This window comes from Ochlerotatus camptorhynchus, unplaced genomic scaffold (assembly GCF_037179485.1).
Source record: "Ochlerotatus camptorhynchus isolate MF236.1 unplaced genomic scaffold, CSIRO-AGI_Acam_v1.1 ptg000014l, whole genome shotgun sequence".
NCBI classification, from domain to species: domain Eukaryota; kingdom Metazoa; phylum Arthropoda; class Insecta; order Diptera; family Culicidae; genus Ochlerotatus; species Ochlerotatus camptorhynchus.
In genome coordinates, this window is record NW_027040506.1 from 564,225 (window position 1) to 584,321 (window position 20,097).

A 20,097-nucleotide genomic window follows, 5' to 3' on the forward strand; every position below is an offset into this window, starting at 1 on the left:
TAACCATTATATATCCACTATTAATAGAATTGCTGATTACTATTCTTACAACAAAGGGTACACTAAATGTCTCGAAAAGTTTGCGACTTGCGTACGGTTTGTTGAGCCGGTACGTACTGTTCGGTTTCCTTCAATTCCGCTTGGTTTTCAGCGCTACAACCAAGGCTGAACCTCCATATCTCAGTATCAACGTAAATACACTTGCCTGTCCCGAGATGTTCGGTATGATTCTGGTTACCGCGTTGATGGCCTTCGCTGCCTTCTCGTAAGTTAAGTTAAGTGCTTCGAGAAAAGTCCTTCCACGATGACTTTCAGGTTCTCTAAACACATTTCAGCGGGCATGACTTGACATCTGATCTTCGTCACCGACACGGTGTGCGTCGGTGGCAGCAGCGTCTCAACCCAGCTCCAGTTGACTGTTTGAAATGCTCTCCTTTATCTCTCATTTATGTGCTCGGAACATTCCTCTACGTTCCTCCCTGTCTGCTTCTGTTCTTGCTCTCTGAACACGTGTTCTGGCTCTGAGACAACTAGCACATGGGGTGCTAATTGCCTCGTTGCAGCAGTAAGCTGGAGGCCGTCTGTTATTTAGCTCCAGTTTCCTCGGCATGGTCGTGTCACATGCTCTCCCTAACGATTCAGTCAACTCGTCTTCCAGGACGCAAGTTCTCGTCTTCTGTACTGCCACAGGATTCCGTTGGCCGATGCCATATCAGATTGCCTGACGGTCACTATGGGTATATTCTTCACACACTCTCCAATTCATGTTTTCCACCAGCGACGGACTGCAGTCCGCATAAAATGACGTCGATAATCGATTCCCGGCGATCTTTTGCGTTGGTACACCTGTTTCCCCACTCCACTGCCTAAGCATTGAAGTCTCGTCCGATGACTACCAGTCTTCGTCCGATCAGCTCTTCGGTAAGTCCAACCAGCGTCTCGTGGAACTGCTCCATCGTCTATCGGGTGCGTAGCAACTGCATTTGAATATTCCGGCGATCACGAAACCTTCTTCTTGAATAGGGTATCTGCCCATAAATTGTTTTGCAGCCATCCCAGCTCTATCCACCACCTAGTTACCTTTATCGGGAGGGACTCGATACAGCTGTGCAGTGTCGCAATAATTGAAGTTTGTTTGAGTTACCCCTGTTATAGTTGCGACAAAACAATCAAGTGTCATTTGGAGCGAAATGCTTGTGAATTCATGCTTAAAAGCCAAAAAGTTCAGCAAAATCTTCAGGCTTACAAAATCGGGGAAAAAAAACTGACAAAATCGGGGGTAGACAAAATCGGGAACTGACAAAATCGGGAAAGCACTGTATTACTATGTTATTGAACTAATTTAATGAACATCAAACCAATAGCTCAATGAGATATGATAGCAAGCTTTGATATTATTTTCCTATATACCTCCACCCGGAACTTCTTCAGGGGTTAGACGCTCTGGTTACTTCAAAGAATTTACAAATAATACGAACATATGCATTTATGCAAACTATATAATCGCATACTAAATAATAATATCTTATCCATAACCAATTGAGATATTTTTGACAATTTGAAAATCACTCTTTGTGCAAAGATCACGCAACATACGCACTGCTTTATTTTTGTCTTTGAAAAGTATAACCATGACAACCAAATAAACTGTTGGTCTTTTTTCCTCCTGCTTGTCTTCAACAAGAAGATATAACTGAGCTGTCAGCACAGTCACGCAAACGACCTGGGTTCATGATTCGTTGAATCCATACTGTGGCTTTATATTTTTACATATCTGTAATAGCTCAATATGATATTGGCTAGTTATTATAAAGCTCAAAAACTCTGTTCTTCATAAGATATGCCTATATCTTACGTTGCTATTATTATTTGTGATATTTTACCTCTTATATCGATCAAACCAATTGCAAAAAGAGTGCTTTAGATTTCCTATATTTAGTATTAAAATTTGCTTTTGATTATATATTTTATGCTACTCAGGATGTGACATATCAAATCAAGTTAGAACTGGTTGGAATGGGATATATCGATAGTCAAAAACTACATTGATTACATTTGGATCAACCCCCGAGGGAGTGACCAGTTTTAAATTAGAGCCAAACTCCATTATAACAATACATTGAGATTCTCAAACAAGCTCATTTAGTTGGTCACATTAAGAGCCTATGCTCACATTGGCCAACCCCTGTTGTTCAACATTTTATTTGATAAGAAGGCCTCCCAAGCTCAGTCAGTAACGGCACAGCTACAAAGCAAGACCATGCTGGAGGTGGTTGGGTTCGATTCCCGGTCCGGTCGAGAAGCTTGGAGACGTAAACAAACATGTCATGTAAAATTAAGCGTTCCGAGACTGAAAAGTTCGAAAGTACGTTTGATTGAGCTGAACTTCACGTCTATTATGACTCAATTTTATGTCAAAATTGACGCTCGTATATGTCAGTCTCAGAGCACCTAAATATACATCAATTTTTCTAAGTGTGTACGTCTAGTCTTTTCCACACTGTCAGAATAGACCTTTAGTTAATCGATGTAGAATGTATGGGTAACTTCTTCGTGTTCTGCGTTCCCATACCTTATATTGAAGTCATGACATGTTCTGTTGAGCGTCCTAGTGAAAATATGCAGAGACAAACTGCATATGGAGTGGGCTGATCAACGTGGAATATTTCCCTCCAACTTCGCAGCATTCTTGGGGTGTGTTACGATCCGAATCTTGAAAAAGACATTTTCAAGCTGCCCAATTCGATTGAAATCGCTTAACTACGTGGGCATCTGCTTCTTCGATTACGATGGCTTGCATTTCCTCGAGTTCGGACAGCTTTCCAGTGCTGGTGTGCTGGTGCTAGTGAACTAAAACTTTACTAAAAAGTAGTCCTCATAATGTAAACAGGGCGTCACCATCTACCAGCATGAGATTTAAGGAGCTACTGAAATTCGTGCTAGTTGGTTGAGCTGGTTGAGTTAGGGAACCAGCCTATATGTAAACACCCTATTACCACCCTGCGAGATGCCCCAAAAATCGATAGCTTGGCCAATTCAAACTCTTTGTGGCTGATGTGATCGGATTCAGTGCAGCACCTCAGACTCTTCGATAGGCCCTTTTACTGCTGTAAGCGGTTCAGCAGGAAAGATTTTTTATATTTATTTTTTTATTATAGAGACTTTCTGTCTTTCCCTGCTTCGTCTCTTTTAAATTTAATACACGGGAAAAAAATCCGAACTCCGAAATGAGAAAAATGACTCATGATTTCATGAACACAGCGTATTTTCATGTTATGAAAATACACCATGAATAATATTCATGATATCATGAGCAACTTTTGCGTAACGCAGCAAACATTCCCAAAATCATGAATCGTCAGAGTTGAAATCATGAGCTAAATTCATGGGTTTAATTGTTAACCAAAAAATGTAAAAGAATTAAATAAAGCATCAGACTGGATTCGAACCAAGAACCTTGAGATCCCTATACCCATACTTTGACCACTAGACTATCAGTTCTTGTATAAGATGGGAGACAAAAGGCGTATAAGAGATACCTATGTAGTGCGGTTTATGAACACGGTTTGCCAAGAACGTGTAACGCTTGTAGCGGTCTTAAATAATTCCTCTGCATTATGAAATCATGAATTTACATCCCGAAATCAGGAATCATTGTTACGATTTCATGGGATGGCAAGCTTTTTCATTTCATGATTTTTTATTCATGAAAATGGAATCGGATTTGTTTCCGTGTAGGGTTCTCTAAGGGAGACCCCAAAGTACAGAGTTGGGGTGGGGATTCCAGATGGTGATCTCACGAAAAAACGGAGTGGTAGGGGTGGGGATTCCAGAGCGGGATTCCCCACAGTACAAAGTTTGGTACACAGAGTATTGGATTGGAGCGTAAAATATTGCATAATTGCTTTCCTGATAGCTGGCAAGGTTTCTCAACATATTAATAAATCGTTTTTTTCAGTATCGTTTTTCAGTGTCTAGTGTCCTTCTTGTGCGTTTTTTTCCTGATCGAAATACCAATTGTGTTCCTGGTTGCTGGCAAAATTTAAGTCATGTGGTTGAGGTGGTTAAAATGTTGTGACAATCTGGTGTCTTTAATGAAACATAGCCGCATCCATGGAGGGATCGTTTCCCAGGGCGTCCCGGTTTCTAGATGGCATTCCATATAGGTCCCAGATGTCCTGAAAGCAGGGACAGTAGATCACTATGTGGTCGACCGTCATTGTGACTTCACAAGTGTCACATTTCTTCCGGAAGGTGGGTGTGCTCTTTCCATGTTATGTGTGACTCGTGTGTGGCCGGAACGCAAACGGGACAGGATAAAATGGTCCCGCCAGTTTGGTACATATGTCCATCTTTTTGTTTTCCCCTTGAGCTTGCGGATAAATGGCTCTGTTCTGGAAGCTCACTCACTAGCCCAAGCTTCGCGAAGTATCGATTTAGTCCACTTTTTTGCGTCCGGATCGGGGCTGCTCGTTGTAACTATGCGACATCTACTCCCCATGGCAGCGAGGTGATCCACTTTGAGTTTTCCCCTGATCCCACAGTAACCAGGGATCCAGAGGAAGATGGTATTCGTTGAGGCTCCCATTTGAATCCCTTGGATCCACGGATGACGTGTTACAGGTGATTTCAATGCTGCGACAACACTGGCGGAGTCAGTTAAGATACATAGCAGGAAAGATGCATTTAGAGTCTGTATTCTAGAAACTTGTTCCTCACTGTTTGGCCCGCATATTGAAGCCAATGGATACTATAGTGGCACTTAATATTATTGAATTCGAATCTTTTTGTTTTATTTGCGGATATATAGGTATACATTTATGGGAAAAGTTGTAACTTAGCCAATTTCAAGCAACTTTGTAAAAATATATATCTCTTGAATTGACGTATTTAGAGAATTAAAAAATACGCCTTTTCAAGTATATTATCGAAGACAACAAATCAAGAAGACTGGCAACTCTTCCATCTTCTAATACGAACGCTATGAGACAGGTGCAATCGCGTCATCTACCGCTCAAAGGTAAATGCTTCGAATGAATTTGATAGCAAAGATTACATCCTCAGAAGAAAGGTTTGTGTATTTGCTCATTTGTCTATGCGTTGCTTCCACCTCACCTCAAGCGCAGCGCTATTGTTTCTGTCGCTTGATATGATGTCTTCGATATTATTGTATATAATATCATAAAATTAAACGAATTCAAGTTTATTCACTTCTGCAAGATCAGTTTGTCTTTTTTCATTTTTTTTTAAAATGCGATTGAGAATAACTTCTTCATGCGTCCCATGAAGCTTCAAACCAACCTGGTCTATACAAGGTGTGGAATTGAAGACCTGAATGTATTGGTGCGCTTCGTTTTTCACTCGGCTTTCATTCCGCTTCGCACGATTCGTTTCTTTTGTTCACTCAATCACCCTTGTAGTGACGTCATAGCGTTTGTTTCGATCGACGCTTGCATAGGAAAATTAATATGGATTATAGAATCTATGTATGTTACCAAAATTTATGAATGGTCTGCCACTAAATGTTGAGAAAATTTATTGATTATTGAATTATCACACTGTATACCATGAAAAAGCAGCCTGTTTGTGAGTTTTTGCCTGTTTTCAAGTAAGGAGCTATCATAAAATAAAAATTGCCAGCTGATATTTCGCGGCGACTTTACAAAAGAATACAACCAAGCAAAATCATCATGCAAAAATAGCTAGGATTTGTTTTACTCCTTATTTCGCAAATTTCCATTCGAGTGTTATGACGTTTTCACCATCGTCTCCCGCAAAGTTTACATTTTTTCCTCTACCAACACATACGTCAGGGCTAGATCTACACACCTTGTATAGACCAGGTTGGCTTCAAACGTCTTTCTGAGGTGACTTTCATCAGAAATATGAATTAAAAAAGCTACAATGGTTTTCAGAGAGCCATCCTGATTATTAGTTTTGTTTTAATATTTGGATGTTTGGTGTCTTTGGTGAAGCTTTTTTGCGGAGAAATCAATTCTTCTGGTACTTGTCGACATTAGGGTGGTTCTCAAATTAACTGATATTTAAAAACTCACTTTCTTATTTTTGGACAAACTATTTTGAGCTATTAAAATCATAAACTCTTGATCAATTTTTTTTTTGGTAATTTATCACACTTTCCAAATCTGCAATAATATTTGAGGGTTACTTTTCATTCTTTTCAGTTACAGTACATATACTGTCAAGAAACAAGAAAAACGCGGATACATCCTTGTAGAATAAGTCATGTTTTTTTTTTCTTTCGTAATCTTGTTTATACACACTTTGAGCAGGACATCTTGTGTATTTGCATCTCAGTTTCTTCTATACAATCTTTTCAAATTTTGTGAGACCCGTAAACTATCATCAATCTTTACCTTTTTAACACAGAGATGCGTATTGGAGGGTGGCTGCCGTGAGGAAAAGTAGATCATATATTTCCAATTAACATCTTCGTGCAGATATTTTAAACCATCTAACAGAAGAACGCCTCAATTAGGAGACTAAAACTAAGCTCGGTTAACTTTTTTTCAGGAAGTCATCATTTACTTGCAAGGAAAACAAATAAATGTTGTTTTTTGAATGTCCCCTCATGAATTCCTGCCAAAAGTTTCATGCATTGTCTGATTAGAAGTTACCATGATTTATTGTCATTTGATTCACAGGCTACAGGACCTAATCTCAGCATATGCTTCTATTATTTTGGGTTTAAAATTCCAGAGTGAAGTAGTTTCTGTCTGAATTTTCCACAGTCATTCTTAATAGAGGATTAAAGTCAACTCGGCAAATGTATATGACCTCATATCTGGAGGTTTTGTTAGCATTACTGTAATCACCAGATATTTTTTTCGATACTGGATTTAATTCATCTGTGTACATACAACTGGTCTATGAGCGTCCAGTTATGTGATTCAAGTCACTCATTTATATCATCTCAGTTATCTACACACCTTGAACCAGTTTTTCCATTGCTCGTAACAAGTTTGTTCCATTTCTGTGCGACCGCCGTAACCGGCCAGCGGTCAACGTCACACTACTCAACAGACCGTCCGTCAGTTAGTCTGTGAGGTAGTTGCGGTCGCTTATTAAACACACGCAATGTAGGCTTTCCTTTTTTCCTTCCTTTTGCTGCTCCATCCCACGAGATCCGAAGTTGTGAGAGATGGACACTCACGACCACCACCCAGTCCGGTGATCTGTCAGTCAGTGTTCCATTCTGAAATGAGGATCAAGCTGATCATATGGGGGATCCTAGTACCAATACAAACAAGTCTCGACGACGGAACTTATGGGGAAAAGCGATCATCGTACACGTAAACAGCGTAGGTATGCTTTGTAGATCGCATGTGTGGGAAATTCATAAGCATATGTGTTGCGCTGTTGGGCATAGAAGATGTACATTGTACATATATTCGTACGTGTATGGAGGAAATGAAATGAAGAGATCATTAAACATAGCGGTACTTAGTATATCATTTTACATTTTATGTTTTTACTTTGATTTTCTTGGGAGCTTTGGGTTTGTATGTTATTTTGTGTCTTCTGCTGTCTGCATGGACACCAGTCGATGGACGGGCAAATTTCGCGTGTTTACGTTTCACGATTCTGCTTGCTTATTCATTTTTATTTTGCGAGATTGTAGCGTAACGTCTTTTGGATGTATCATTCGAATTAGGTCATCGTACTTCGTTAGTGGAAAAAAAATCATAATCAATATGGATCAAAGGTGGAGTAACCAATCCTATCCACATCCATTGGATCCAAATGTGTAGGGTATGTGCTCTTTCTTTCAATATTTAGCAATAATTACTGGGTAAGATTCAAATCGGTGTCGAACATTCGCACCGATTCGTAGCTGTTCAACAGTGTTTGATATTGCTACTTGATTTACATCGGTTTTGACGATTTCACACGATATTTCTCAACTAGTATTTAACATCACCGAGAGATCTATGTTTCCTGCATTGAAATGTTCATTTGATGGGAATTGTTTCAAACACTAGGTATGTCTCGATTCTTTCACTGGATTGCCAACAACTTTCTAGCACGATTGAAATGAAAGGGCTATTACGGTCACCGATACAGATTGTTGCTGTTTTTGTTGTTGAAGGTATAATAACACAGGCAAGTGGTCCATTGCTACAACACAGTAGTAATAAAGTAAGGTAAGACACTAAGAATGAGCTATAATTCCGACACGTTGTACAAATGTTGTATCGCTGTGAAAGAGTAAGATAGGGTGAATTTTGTGCGCGAGATTAAAATTATGATTACAGTAATCCATGCTGGTTCCACCCACCAACCTCCAGTCTAGTTGTTTGCTTTCGTTTAGCTGCCGTGTTTTCCACTTTACTTTTTGTCGTGTGAAATATAATCAGAAATAATACTGCCAACCGACTTTCCCTTTGTCTTGATTATTAGAGTTTTTTTCTTATATTTTGTTTTCACAGGTGTTTCTTTTTTTTCCCTTTTCGTGGTGAGATTTCCGATTGTGTTTATTTGTCTTAAGAATTTAGTATCTTTATATAGTTTGTTTCCCCTGTTGATTGTGATGAATAATTATGCTTTATTTTGTGCTTTTTGTTACAGATTAAATCGAAAGTCAATGTGGCGACAAGATGGTTATCGTTACACGGGTAAGTGAATCAGGATTGAACTACATCTAACGCATTAAAATAAGCCACTCATTTTGAATAAACATTTCAACTATCATTATAGAAGGGGGATTGGAATAAAACAAACACTTACTTGTTTTACATTAATTCATGATTGTTAGTCACGTGATATGTTCACTGTAGCTAGGAGAACTGGGTGTAATACGCACCAGTGGGGTAATATGAAAATTTGTCTCTTCTCGTACTTTTCAAGCCAATTGATATGAAAATTGCACACCTTCCAATTCTGGATTAACAACCTTTGAATTTATTTTGATAATCCCATAACAATTATGTTGGTCATATTACCCTGCTGTATTTTGTTTTAAATTTTGCTCTGCAGATTAAATCTTAACATTTGTTTAATATTTTTCATGGATTGTCCAGATGATTGTCCAGATGATTGTGAAACTTTGGACTTGGCCAGATACCATGCGGTACCAAAATCCGTACACCTAAGAAATGAATTGAAGTCCGTACACCTCACACGAGGCATTTTTTTTATGAGGTGTACGGATTTCGGTCCAGCACATTAATCAGGTTCACATTATTTTTTTGATTTTTTGGAAGGCTAAGAAGTAAATCATGCAATGTAAACAAACGTTTCATGTTAAGTTCAGTGTACTCAAACCGAAACACAAGCAAATCGAATAATATAACATTTGATTGAATTGATTTTCTCGTTCCTTTCAACTGATTCTTATGTCGAAAGGGCCGCTTACATGTGTCGGTCTCAAGGAACCGAAATTTACATGATCTTTTTAGTAGTGAGCAATTCCCTATGAATTCGCAAATCGGTTTATTTTTTTTATTTGGTTGAAAATTTGCAGTAACGTTTCTTATGACCGACAATGCCATTTTGCATCTTCATATCGCCATTTTGAATCCAGCCTTATTTTTGAAAAGGGCATATAGGGTCTTATTACGGGTGTCACTACACGGTGATAAGGAAGTGATACTCAGAATAAGAGCCGTGATTGCCGTGTGAATCAAACGGGAATCACTTCACGTGGTTGCAATAGATGGCATTTTTTGTCCCCTAAACATATCAACAAATTGAAAAATACAAATCCTTTTTTGAGGAAAAAATGTTTTTAAGATTTTATTTGAAATAAAAAAAAAAGTTGTGTAGTTTTTTTTTGAGTGCATATTTTTTTCAAATTGTCTCATCTATTATCTGCAATATTGTCCAAGACACAAAATCGATCGGGCAAACAGTTTTCGAGTAAAAAATTTCTGAACATAAGCTTGATATTTTTCAATATGCCCTTTTCAAAAATAAGGATGGATTCAAAATGGCGATATGAACATGCAAAATGGCATCGTCGGTCATAAGGAACATTTTTGCGAATTTTCAACCAAATCAAAAAGTACGAAAATAACCCGATTTGCGAATTTGTAGGGAATTGCTCAGTGTGTAGTGACAGCTTGTCAAATCAGGTCATAACTTCACATATCCTTTGTCTGTCTTGATAAACGCAAGAATGCGTTTTTTTTTCAGGCACTCTTGCTTGTACCTTTAACTCCATCGTCTCCTGGGGTGAAAAATTGGGTAAACCGCAATTGCAGATCCCCTGCCAGATCATCAACTTCCGGGTGAATTAGAAACGAACTCAAACTCACCGGGGGCATATCTATTTCTTTTTGTTTTCGCTCATTTTTTTAAATTTTAAATTTCTTTCTCTCTTCTTTCATATTTCATCTATTTTCAATCGACATGAATCTACAAACGACTATCAAAACATTCCAGACCCGATCAACAGGGGCTCTGCTAAATTGCGTCCAGATTCTAACTAACCCAAGCTTTATAAGTCAAAGCATTCTCGATTACTTTTTCAAATAGACGTATCTGTTTTTGTAAACAACGATTCAATCGTCAATTTGCCGAAACTCTTTACATTCCCACGTGAACTAACAACACTATCTTGTTGAGAAAACAATACCCTTGTTAATGGTGGTGTTAGTTTGAATGTGAGTGCTAAGAGTTTCGACAAATTGGCGTTTGAATCTTTGTATACAAAAGCCGATACGTCTATGTGAAAAAGTAATCGAGTATTATTCATAATAATTGGTTTTGGTTTTTTTCATGAGTGGAATATGAATTATTTCGTCTTACAATATCTTGAAAGATTGTCACTGTCCAGAATTAAGGATAAAATTTCTATAAATTCGACATTAATAAAATATAATCCCATATTTTGCACCAATAGAAACAATAAAATGCTTCATAAAAAATCAATGATTATGATAAAAAAACAGGCAGATGTGCCAATATTTAAGTTAAAATGCTCATTAATAAATCTGGAGGCACCATGAATAAGTAAAATTGCCAGTAAAGGGTAAACCGGTTAAAAATTGGTCAATCATGATTAAGTGCACACTGATTATGTTATTGTATAAATAATCAAACTTTATTTCTTAAATACAGGATTTTCCAAATGCGAACTGTCGGTTTTTACGTTTCACACCTTCCATCAGATTTTGTACCGCTGTTGTATCAACCTTATTTGATACTGAACCGCCGACAAACCGACATGAATGACCATAGCAAAAGCAATAAAATTTCTGACCAAATCACACTACTGACTCTCGCTCCGTGTTCGCGGGAAATGTTTAGCTAAGCCATGAACCCGCATGTAAAAGTTATGAATTGGTTCGTGTCTGATCTTTTCTAGACAAAATATTTTTATCTAGATCAAAAAATTCTATGGTTTTGACAGTTCGGATCACTGCACATTTAAATCGACCGTTTACGATTTTCGGCATAAGTCAGAATTAAGTGTCACGTCGGTTTGTCGGTGGCTGAACGTCAATTTCCTTTGAACTGTTTCTCATTTAAACTGTTTTCTGAGTTTTTCTTGAGGTTCCGCTTAACGATTGCCCAATATTTTTCGATTGGGCGCAGCTCCGGCGAGTTTGGAGGGTTTTTGGTCCTTGGGTACAACTTGGACGTTGTTGGGGGTGTACAATTCCTGAGTCATTTTCCCGTAATGACAGGAAGCGAGGTCTGACAAAAACAGCACGGAATAACTTTAATTTTTCAAAAAAGGCTACAGGTGGTTTTGCAAACATCCCTTTACATAAATATCTTGGTTAACAGTACCAGTTGTCACGGAAATCCGCTTTTCAGCCCACATGTGCCTGCCGAACAAAGTATTTTTTCGAGAACTTTGACAACTTTTTCTGCTTAAACTTATCTTGAACCAGTCCCTTTCTGGTAGCCGTGTAAAACTCTTGACCTGGGAGCTTGTATGTTGACTCGTTTCTTGGCTATTTGCGCTGTTGTGGGAGATATTCCCAGCTTCTATCCGATATATCTAATGGAGAGGTTAGGATTACGCTTGAAAACGCTGGCCACTCTTCTACCAGTCGCTGCGTCATCCTGGTTTCGGTTTCCTCCTGATACTGGTATCCTAGCAGTCGTCAGACGTTCCCCAAACACTTTAATTGGCCACCTTCAGCGATTTTGCCAAGTCTGCGTAGGAAAAATTGGGATTTTGCTTACGAACGAGCAAAATTTGTATACCCTGTTCCTCTTGCTTCACGCCATTTTGACAGCTGAATAGTAAATGGCAATAGCAAAATAGCGGCAATATTACATACGTACACACCTACAAATGAGGGTTGCTCAAGTTTTTTAAGCGCACGATAAAAAAAAAATAACACAAAATTTTAGTCCAACAATTCTTGACCGTTTCATCCTTTATATTTATAAATATTCTTCATAAAACAAGGGAAATGATCAACTAAAAAATATCCATTAAAAATGTTTAACCTGCTAGGGGGCCCCTAGCGGGTTCGGCCTACACGGCCTGAGCGTCTGTTCACCATGGAGGTGCGGCTCAAACAGCGTCTGACTGGCATCCAGCGGCTGAATAAGAAATGCTGTATTGTGTCAGCTAAATCTAAGATGGCAGCCCCATCTACACAATAACTGAGCGTCTGTCCACCATGGAGGTGCGGCTCAAACAGCGTCTGCCTGGCATCCAGCGGCTGAAACAAGAAATGCTTATCCCCGAAAGCTATACCCAAGATGGCAGCCCCATCACGGCGGATAGGAGACCTTAGGCTAACTACCTACTGTCCCCGAAACTTTACAACTGTTACAGAAACCAATAGAGAAAGATCACGGACTGATATTACGGCAACGACTTTTAGCGCAAAACAACGGACAAGAATTGGAACATGGAATGTACTAACGCTAGCCCAACAGGGGAAGCTGGCACAACTCGCCAGCGAGGCTCGACGCATGAAGCTCGAAATCCTGGGACTAAGCGAAGTCCGTTGGCCAAACTTTGGAGAACACAAGCTGCCGTCGGGACAGGTACTACTCTATTCTGGTATTCGAGGTGAAAACGCTCCCCGCCACCGTGGAGTTGGTTTCCTGCTTAGCGCCCAAGCAAATGCGGCGCTCATCAAGTGGGAACCTATCAATGAGAGGATAATCGTTGCCAGATTCAGAACGCGGGTTCGTAACCTAACCATAATCCAATGTTATGCGCCAACCGATGCTGCCGAGTTACAGGACAAAGAGAACTTTTACAGTCAACTGAATGCAGTCGTGGATAAAATTCCGAGAGGTGACATCAAGATCTACATCGGCGACTTCAATGCGAAGATCGGCTCCGACAACACGGATTATGAGCGTGTCATGGGGCGCCATGGTCTTGGCGAAATGAGCGAAAACGGTGAGCTGTTGGCAGAGTTTTGTGGCAATAACGACATGGTGATCGGGGGTTCGCTCTTCCCCCATCGACCAGTGCACAAAGTCACGTGGGTTTCCCGTGATGGACATACCGAAAATCAAATCGACCACATCTGCATCAGCCGAAAATGGAGAAGGAGCCTTCTTGACGTTCGGAACAAACGCAGTGCCGACATCGCGTCTGACCACCATCTCCTCGTTGGAGAGATCCGCCTTCGTATCGCGCGGGTCCAGCGGCGGGAGGAGCGGCTCGGACGGCGATTCAACACACGCCGATTGGAAGATCCAGCAGTAAAAAGGTCATTCGTCGAGGAACTGGAGACCAGAGCTGCGGATATTCCTGATGGTGGCAGCGTAGAAGAGCAATGGACGGCGATCAAGGATGCCTTTACTGAAACGAGTGAAAACAACCTGGGCGAGCTGCGCGCTCAGAGAAAGGAGTGGATCACGGATGACACCTGGAGGAAGATAGAGGAGCGGAGAAATGCAAAAGCCGCGATAGAGCGGGCGAGAACCAGAGGAGCGAAGAACCAGGCCCGCCAACTGTATTCGGCTCTCGAGAAGGAAGTGAAGCGCTCGTGTAGGCGGGATAAGCGAGCGTGGGTGGACTCCCTAGCCGATGAAGGTGAGAAAGCCGCAGCAACAGGCGATATCCGTCTCCTCTACGATATCTCACGACGCCTGAGTGGAGCAAGGATGAATCCTAGGATGCCAGTGAAGGACGCGACTGGTCAGTTGCTCACCGACCCCACTGATCAGCTGAAACGCTGGTTTGAACACTTCGAACAGCTTCTACAAGTTTCGTCGGTCAACCAGCCATCAACATCTCGGCATGAACCGCCAAGAGTGCGACGCATCACTCGCGTCAATTCTGAGGCGCCATCCCTACCGGAGATCGAAGCTGCTATCCGAACCATGAAATCCAACAAGGCTCCCGGGGTCGATCGCATATCAGCAGAGATGCTCAAAGCTGACCCCATGCTATCTGCACAAATGTTGCATCAACTATTCTGCAATATCTGGGACACCGCGACTTTTCCGGCTGACTGGATGCAGGGCGTCTTAGTGAAGGTCCCAAAGAAGGGGGACCCAACTGTATGCGATAACTGGCGTGGCATTATGTTACTGTGTTGTGTTCTCAAAGTTCTATGCAAAGTTATCCTCAACCGGATACAGGAGAAGATCGACGCGACTCTCCGACGGCAGCAGGCGGGATTCCGTGCTGGAAGATCCTGTGTGGACCATATTGTCTCGCTCCGCATAATCTTGGAGCAGGTCAACGAATTCCAAGAGTCCCTTTACTTGGTTTTCATTGACTACGAAAAAGCTTTCGACCGACTCAACCACGAAAACCTGTGGGGCGCCCTAAGGCGCAAGGGAGTTCCGGATAAAATCGTCAACCTCATCGAAGCTCAGTATGAGGCTTTCACGTGCAGGGTGCTGCACAACGGAGCCCTATCTGACCCTATTCGGGTAGTCGCTGGAGTGAGGCAAGGATGTATTCTATCACCGCTACTGTTCCTCATCGTAATCGACGAGATAATGGTTGGTGCGATCGACCGTGTGCCGAACCGTGGGTTGCTCTGGCAGCCTATTACAATGGAGCATCTAAACGACCTAGATTTGGCGGATGACGTTGCTTTAGTATCACAACGGCGTTCTGACATGCAGAGTAAGCTCGACGATCTCGCCGAACGCTCCTCAGCGGCAGGTCTCAACATCAACGTCAGCAAGACTAAATCGTTGGATATCAACACGGGAAATCCATCCAATTTTACGGTAGCTGGTCAGGAAGTGGAGAAGGTTGAAAGTTTCCAATATCTTGGCAGCCAGATAGCGTCGGACGGCGGAACCAAGAGTGACATAGGTGCACGGATCAAGAAGGCAAGGGCTGCTTTTGCGAGTTTACGAAACATCTGGAAGTCAAATCAGATTAGTCTCCGCACGAAGATCCGAATTTTCAACTCTAACGTGAAATCTGTACTGCTGTACGCTAGCGAAACATGGTGCGTATCAGCGGAGATCACACAGAAGCTGCAGGTGTTCATCAACCGATGCCTGCGGTATATAATTCGTGCTTGGTGGCCTCACAACTGGATTTCGAATGCCGAGCTCCATCGACGGTGTCACCAGAAGCCGATATCGACAGAAATTCGGGAACGTAAGTGGAGGTGGGTTGGCCACACTCTACGGAAGAGCGGAAATGAAATCTGCAAACAAGCGCTGGATTGGAATCCAGCCGGACATCGCAGCAGAGGCAGACCCAGGGGCTCATGGCGGCGAAGCCTAAACAAGGAGATTAAGCAAGTCGACCGGAATTTGACCTGGGCCCAGGTCAAGGCGAAAGCAAACAATCGCCCAGGATGGAGATCTTTCACGTTGGCCCTTTGCGCCAGGAATGGCGCTCAGGACACTTAAGTAAGTAAGTAAATAAAAAAAAACTACACGGGACAGCCCTATAGGGTTGTACGAAATGGTGACGTAGGACTACGTGGTCTTATATAATAAATGTTATTTGTTAACTGCAGCAGGAGCTTGTGTTTTGTGTAGGAATAGGAATTTGAGTGGGGTTCTCTAAGTTTATACTCTTTAGTATGACTATGATTGCCCTGAAAAGAACCTTTTGATATGCATTTTAGTTGGGGCATGTTCAGAAATTTAACTCTTTTGGAAAATATTGGTGGCCCTGAAAAAGGTCGATGGTAGATGATGAAGCCTTTGGAAGATGATGATGACGTGTAGGCAGCTGGATCAGAAAATCGGATAGGATAATCCCATATTCTTCGGTTCAATGATTGGGCACTCGCAAGAGTCCCGGCCCGTCTGCTGCTGGACAGGGTTGAACTGGTGTCTGCAACAGGTTGGAAGGCCGCAGCGAGGAAAACCTCAACCTTACTACGATGAATGGGCACTCGGAAGATTCTCGGCGCTACTGCTACTGGATACGGGTTGACTAGGTGGCTGCGACGGGTTGGAAGGACGCAGTGAAGGATAACTCAACGACGAATGGGCACTCTGAAGAGCCTCGGCCCGGTTGCTTAAGGATTTGAAGCTTGGTTACTACCGTTTTGCGATGGTTCTACTTCCACACAAGGGTAGTTGCCTTGTTGGTTATGTGACTAGATGAGATCATCAGATGATCAGACCAGAGATACGTTTGACATCGCCACGGCGAGCCAGACGACGGATGGCGGGCTTGGTAATACCCTGGATATTATCACGAAGAACCTTGCCATGACTCTTGGCGCCTCCTTTACCAAGACCTTTTCCTCCTATGCCACGACCAGTCATTGTTGCTTGTTAGGTAGGAGAGTGAACAACCTAACCTGCCAGCAGCTTCCTACTGCTGCTATTGCTGCTTCTGCTGCCTGCTCACCACGCCTTTCGAAGCGAAAATGAGTTGAGGCTGTACAGCAGTGCTCTTTTATATCTTTTGAGGTTAAAGCGGAATGATGTGCAACCAAGTGGTACTCGATTATGACGACTGGGTTCGGAAGAACGTTTATTTCATGAAAACAGTGATAAAATTATCACTTTTTATTTGTACATTGGACAACGCTTGACATTTACCACTTTTTCAATAGTTTCTAATTGAAAATCAATTGTCAATTGATGCGTAGAAATATTTCTGATCGATAGGTGAAAAAGTTATTGAAATTGGTCGAAAGGCAGCTGAGCTATTAACGTTCAAAATCTTTAATAATTTTGTTATATGTTCCATTTTTGGTTTTCACAAAGTGTACCCCCATATAGAAATCACAGACGTAGTCTTACGTCAAAATACTGAAATGATCTATAAACTTCGGTGATTTCTATAGGAAATTTTTAGAGGCATCCCGCTCTAAACTTTTATCTATATCGCAGATACCTAGAAAAAATTACAAATACTTTAAATACTTAAGAAATATTTAATGTTAAAATGTTATCGCCGTTGCTAGACAATTTTCAACTATTTGTTTACCCGATGTCGTCTGATATTTTGTATGAATCTGTAATTTAAAAGTTAAAAGGAACATAAATTGCAAATCAAGAGAAACTACACGAGGAAAAAAAACCTGTTGTTTTCTATGCCAAAACTCTGTCTGTTAACTCTATGGCACGCGTAAAGTGATGAATGCAATGTCGATATTGTCGAAGACATTTATTTTAGAAACGAATTTAATAGTTGAACTTTCCCATTCTGTCTGCACAAGCAAACATTGCGAGCCAAGTTTTTTCCTCTAGTGATATAGTGCATTATAAGTGTGATGAAAAGTTTGAAACGCCTATAAAAGTGCACTTTTACGTTAAATCTTGTTGGTGTCTTCGGCGCACTTTTTTCTTGGTACATAACAAACGCTTCAACGTAAATACAATAACATTGACCTATGCGTAACTCGTTTGTGATGTTCCAGTAGATAGCAAGATTAGCAATAGGAAAAATTATTTTGAGATATAAATGTGGATTGCTAACTGAAAGGGAGTTGCCAGCTGATCAATTTTTAGCAGTGGTTAACATTTGGCTACGGTAATTTTAAAAATTGAGTAACATAACCGTCAACAAGAAAAGCTCAGGGCCAGAGTTTTATGTGATTGATTTTACACCGTAACGCTCCAGGAAGAGGTGGTCTACACGCACAGAAAAAAATTCTTAATTTTAAGCATCACGAAATCTACCCATAAACAATGAAATTATTCACAAGGTTGTAACATTGCTAATTTATGCAATACCACGTTAAAAATGAAATGAAATATCGTATAAATATACACCAAATCTAGCCTTAACAACTGTGCGCTAAATATACATAATTTTTCAAACGGGAACTGTTACTGTTACGTAAAATAACTTGATATTTGCAATGAATATTCTCAAGTATGGATATATTATCTAGTAGTTTATGGAGGTCTGAGAAGTTGTTAATTCCGAGCTAATGATGGAAAGGTTCACGAAAAATGTTGTTAATTCCGAGCTAATGATGGAAAGGTTCACGAAAAATTATTATGACTCGCGAACTTTTCCTTTGATTGTAGACAACTTTTCTGTTCATCTCATCATTGTCAATCCTGCGTGTGCCTGTCAATCGCTTGCATGTAATTTTTAAAACTGAACAGTGAAACTACTGATAAACAAACTAAAATACTATTGGATTACAACGAAAACTTATGTGTGAAATAGGGTTGAAAGCGCATAAGAATCATACATGAGTTCCAAGAGATCATATTTCTTCAGGAATTTTGGCATTAGCTTTTGTTTCTCGCTTGTAGGTATTTGATCAACTCTGTTTTTCTGAACATAAGCATAGCTGTTGTGTGATTTTATTATCACAAGTCTCTCTGGCCTCATTTTTTATTCATGATTATTAGGTCATTAGATTTATCATACATCAACATCTAAAAGAGGCCAGCAACAGTTTATTAATCGGATTCTTACAACTGGCGCATTATGAATTCTGTTTGTTAATGGCCATATTAACACATTCATACACTTGATGGAGCTTAATGATGTAATCGGCAGCAATAGAGGAACTCATTGAAATTCCTAACAGGCTCTCTTTTCTTCTGGGAAGAAGAGACAGCAACCATTGACAACAACCGTCGATAAAAGCAATCGTCAAGCCGAAACTAGCGTCACCCTCAACGTGAAAGGCGTTTAATTATATAGGAAAAAAGGAAGCAAATCTGTTTCGGAGTCATCTTTTTCCACGCGCAAACAAGCGCAATCCACTTATCGTGGCTCCTCAATCAAATTGAAAGAAAAACGCCAAGCGAAGAAAAGGTAGATGAGGCGCACAGCAAACAGTAGTAGGTAGAAGTAACAATGCAGGGAAAATGCCGAAAATTTAACGGTTCATTAAATACTGTTTGAGAGCCAATAAAAATATGGACTCTTAAATGTTCAATTTGTACACCCAGATGAGGTTCACGAGCTTCGATGATGATGGTGATGGAGGTGGTAGGGTAAGTGAGCAAGTTTTGATTCTAGTGCTCCAGCTTTTAAAATACATCTGGTGTTATTTGCGTGTACGTATGTTCTAACGTTGTGTCAAAATAAATTTGTTAAAGAATGAGAAAATCCATTTTTAAGATAGGACCACTAGTGTCAAAAATTGGCTCAATTACCCTAGTCGATATTGTTTTGAAGTGTTCCGTGTACGCGGATAATCAATTGATGGCGTAAATGACTGAAAAATGGCACACGTAGATATTTGAAATGTTGTCACTGTCGGTTCGATTTCGGTGGCGGTTACAGCAGAAATAAGCTGTGCGCTGTGGTCAATTGCTTTTCAAACAGTAAACAGCCAATTTCGTCGGTAATCGGTAATCAACGCCATCCACATCGCTTCATTGGATGATAAATTAAATGCACCATTATCACTTTTGCCAGAGCGGGCGGATTTCTCACGCATTACGACGTTGCGTGGTCAAATGGTAACGAAGCATTCCTTGTTGAGTGACAATTCCGTTGATTGAGGTAGTCATGGTTTTGTGTATTGAGATCAATGAGTACTCTATCAACTTGTTCTTAACGCCTGGCATAACCAGTAGTTCTCATATAGTTTTTCGAATCAACAGAAAGGTATTATTATCCGATGATCCAACATAATTCATGACCATTGTGCACGTGATAAGGCATTGTATGGTAAAGATAAGTGAAGACACACAGTAGCATGAGCCAAACCTGCAGAATAACTAAATAAATATAGCCCACCCTGATTACGTGCTAAAACCACAATCGGTGCAAATGAGTTGAGTACCTAT

At 40.7% G+C, this 20,097-nt stretch overlaps 1 protein-coding gene across 3 annotated transcripts in view; it reads left to right on the forward strand.

The window, feature by feature from the left end:
• Window positions 1-20,097, forward strand: part of ck (myosin-VIIa ck) — an 80,250-nt gene that overhangs the window by 34,045 nt on the left and 26,108 nt on the right. For all 3 annotated transcript variants that reach the window (XM_065222149.1, XM_065222157.1, XM_065222141.1), the window contains one exon: window positions 8,590-8,636. In XM_065222149.1, the coding sequence (XP_065078221.1) occupies window positions 8,619-8,636 (18 nt within the window). In that variant the 5' untranslated portion in view covers window positions 8,590-8,618. The remainder of the gene's footprint in view (window positions 1-8,589; window positions 8,637-20,097) is intronic.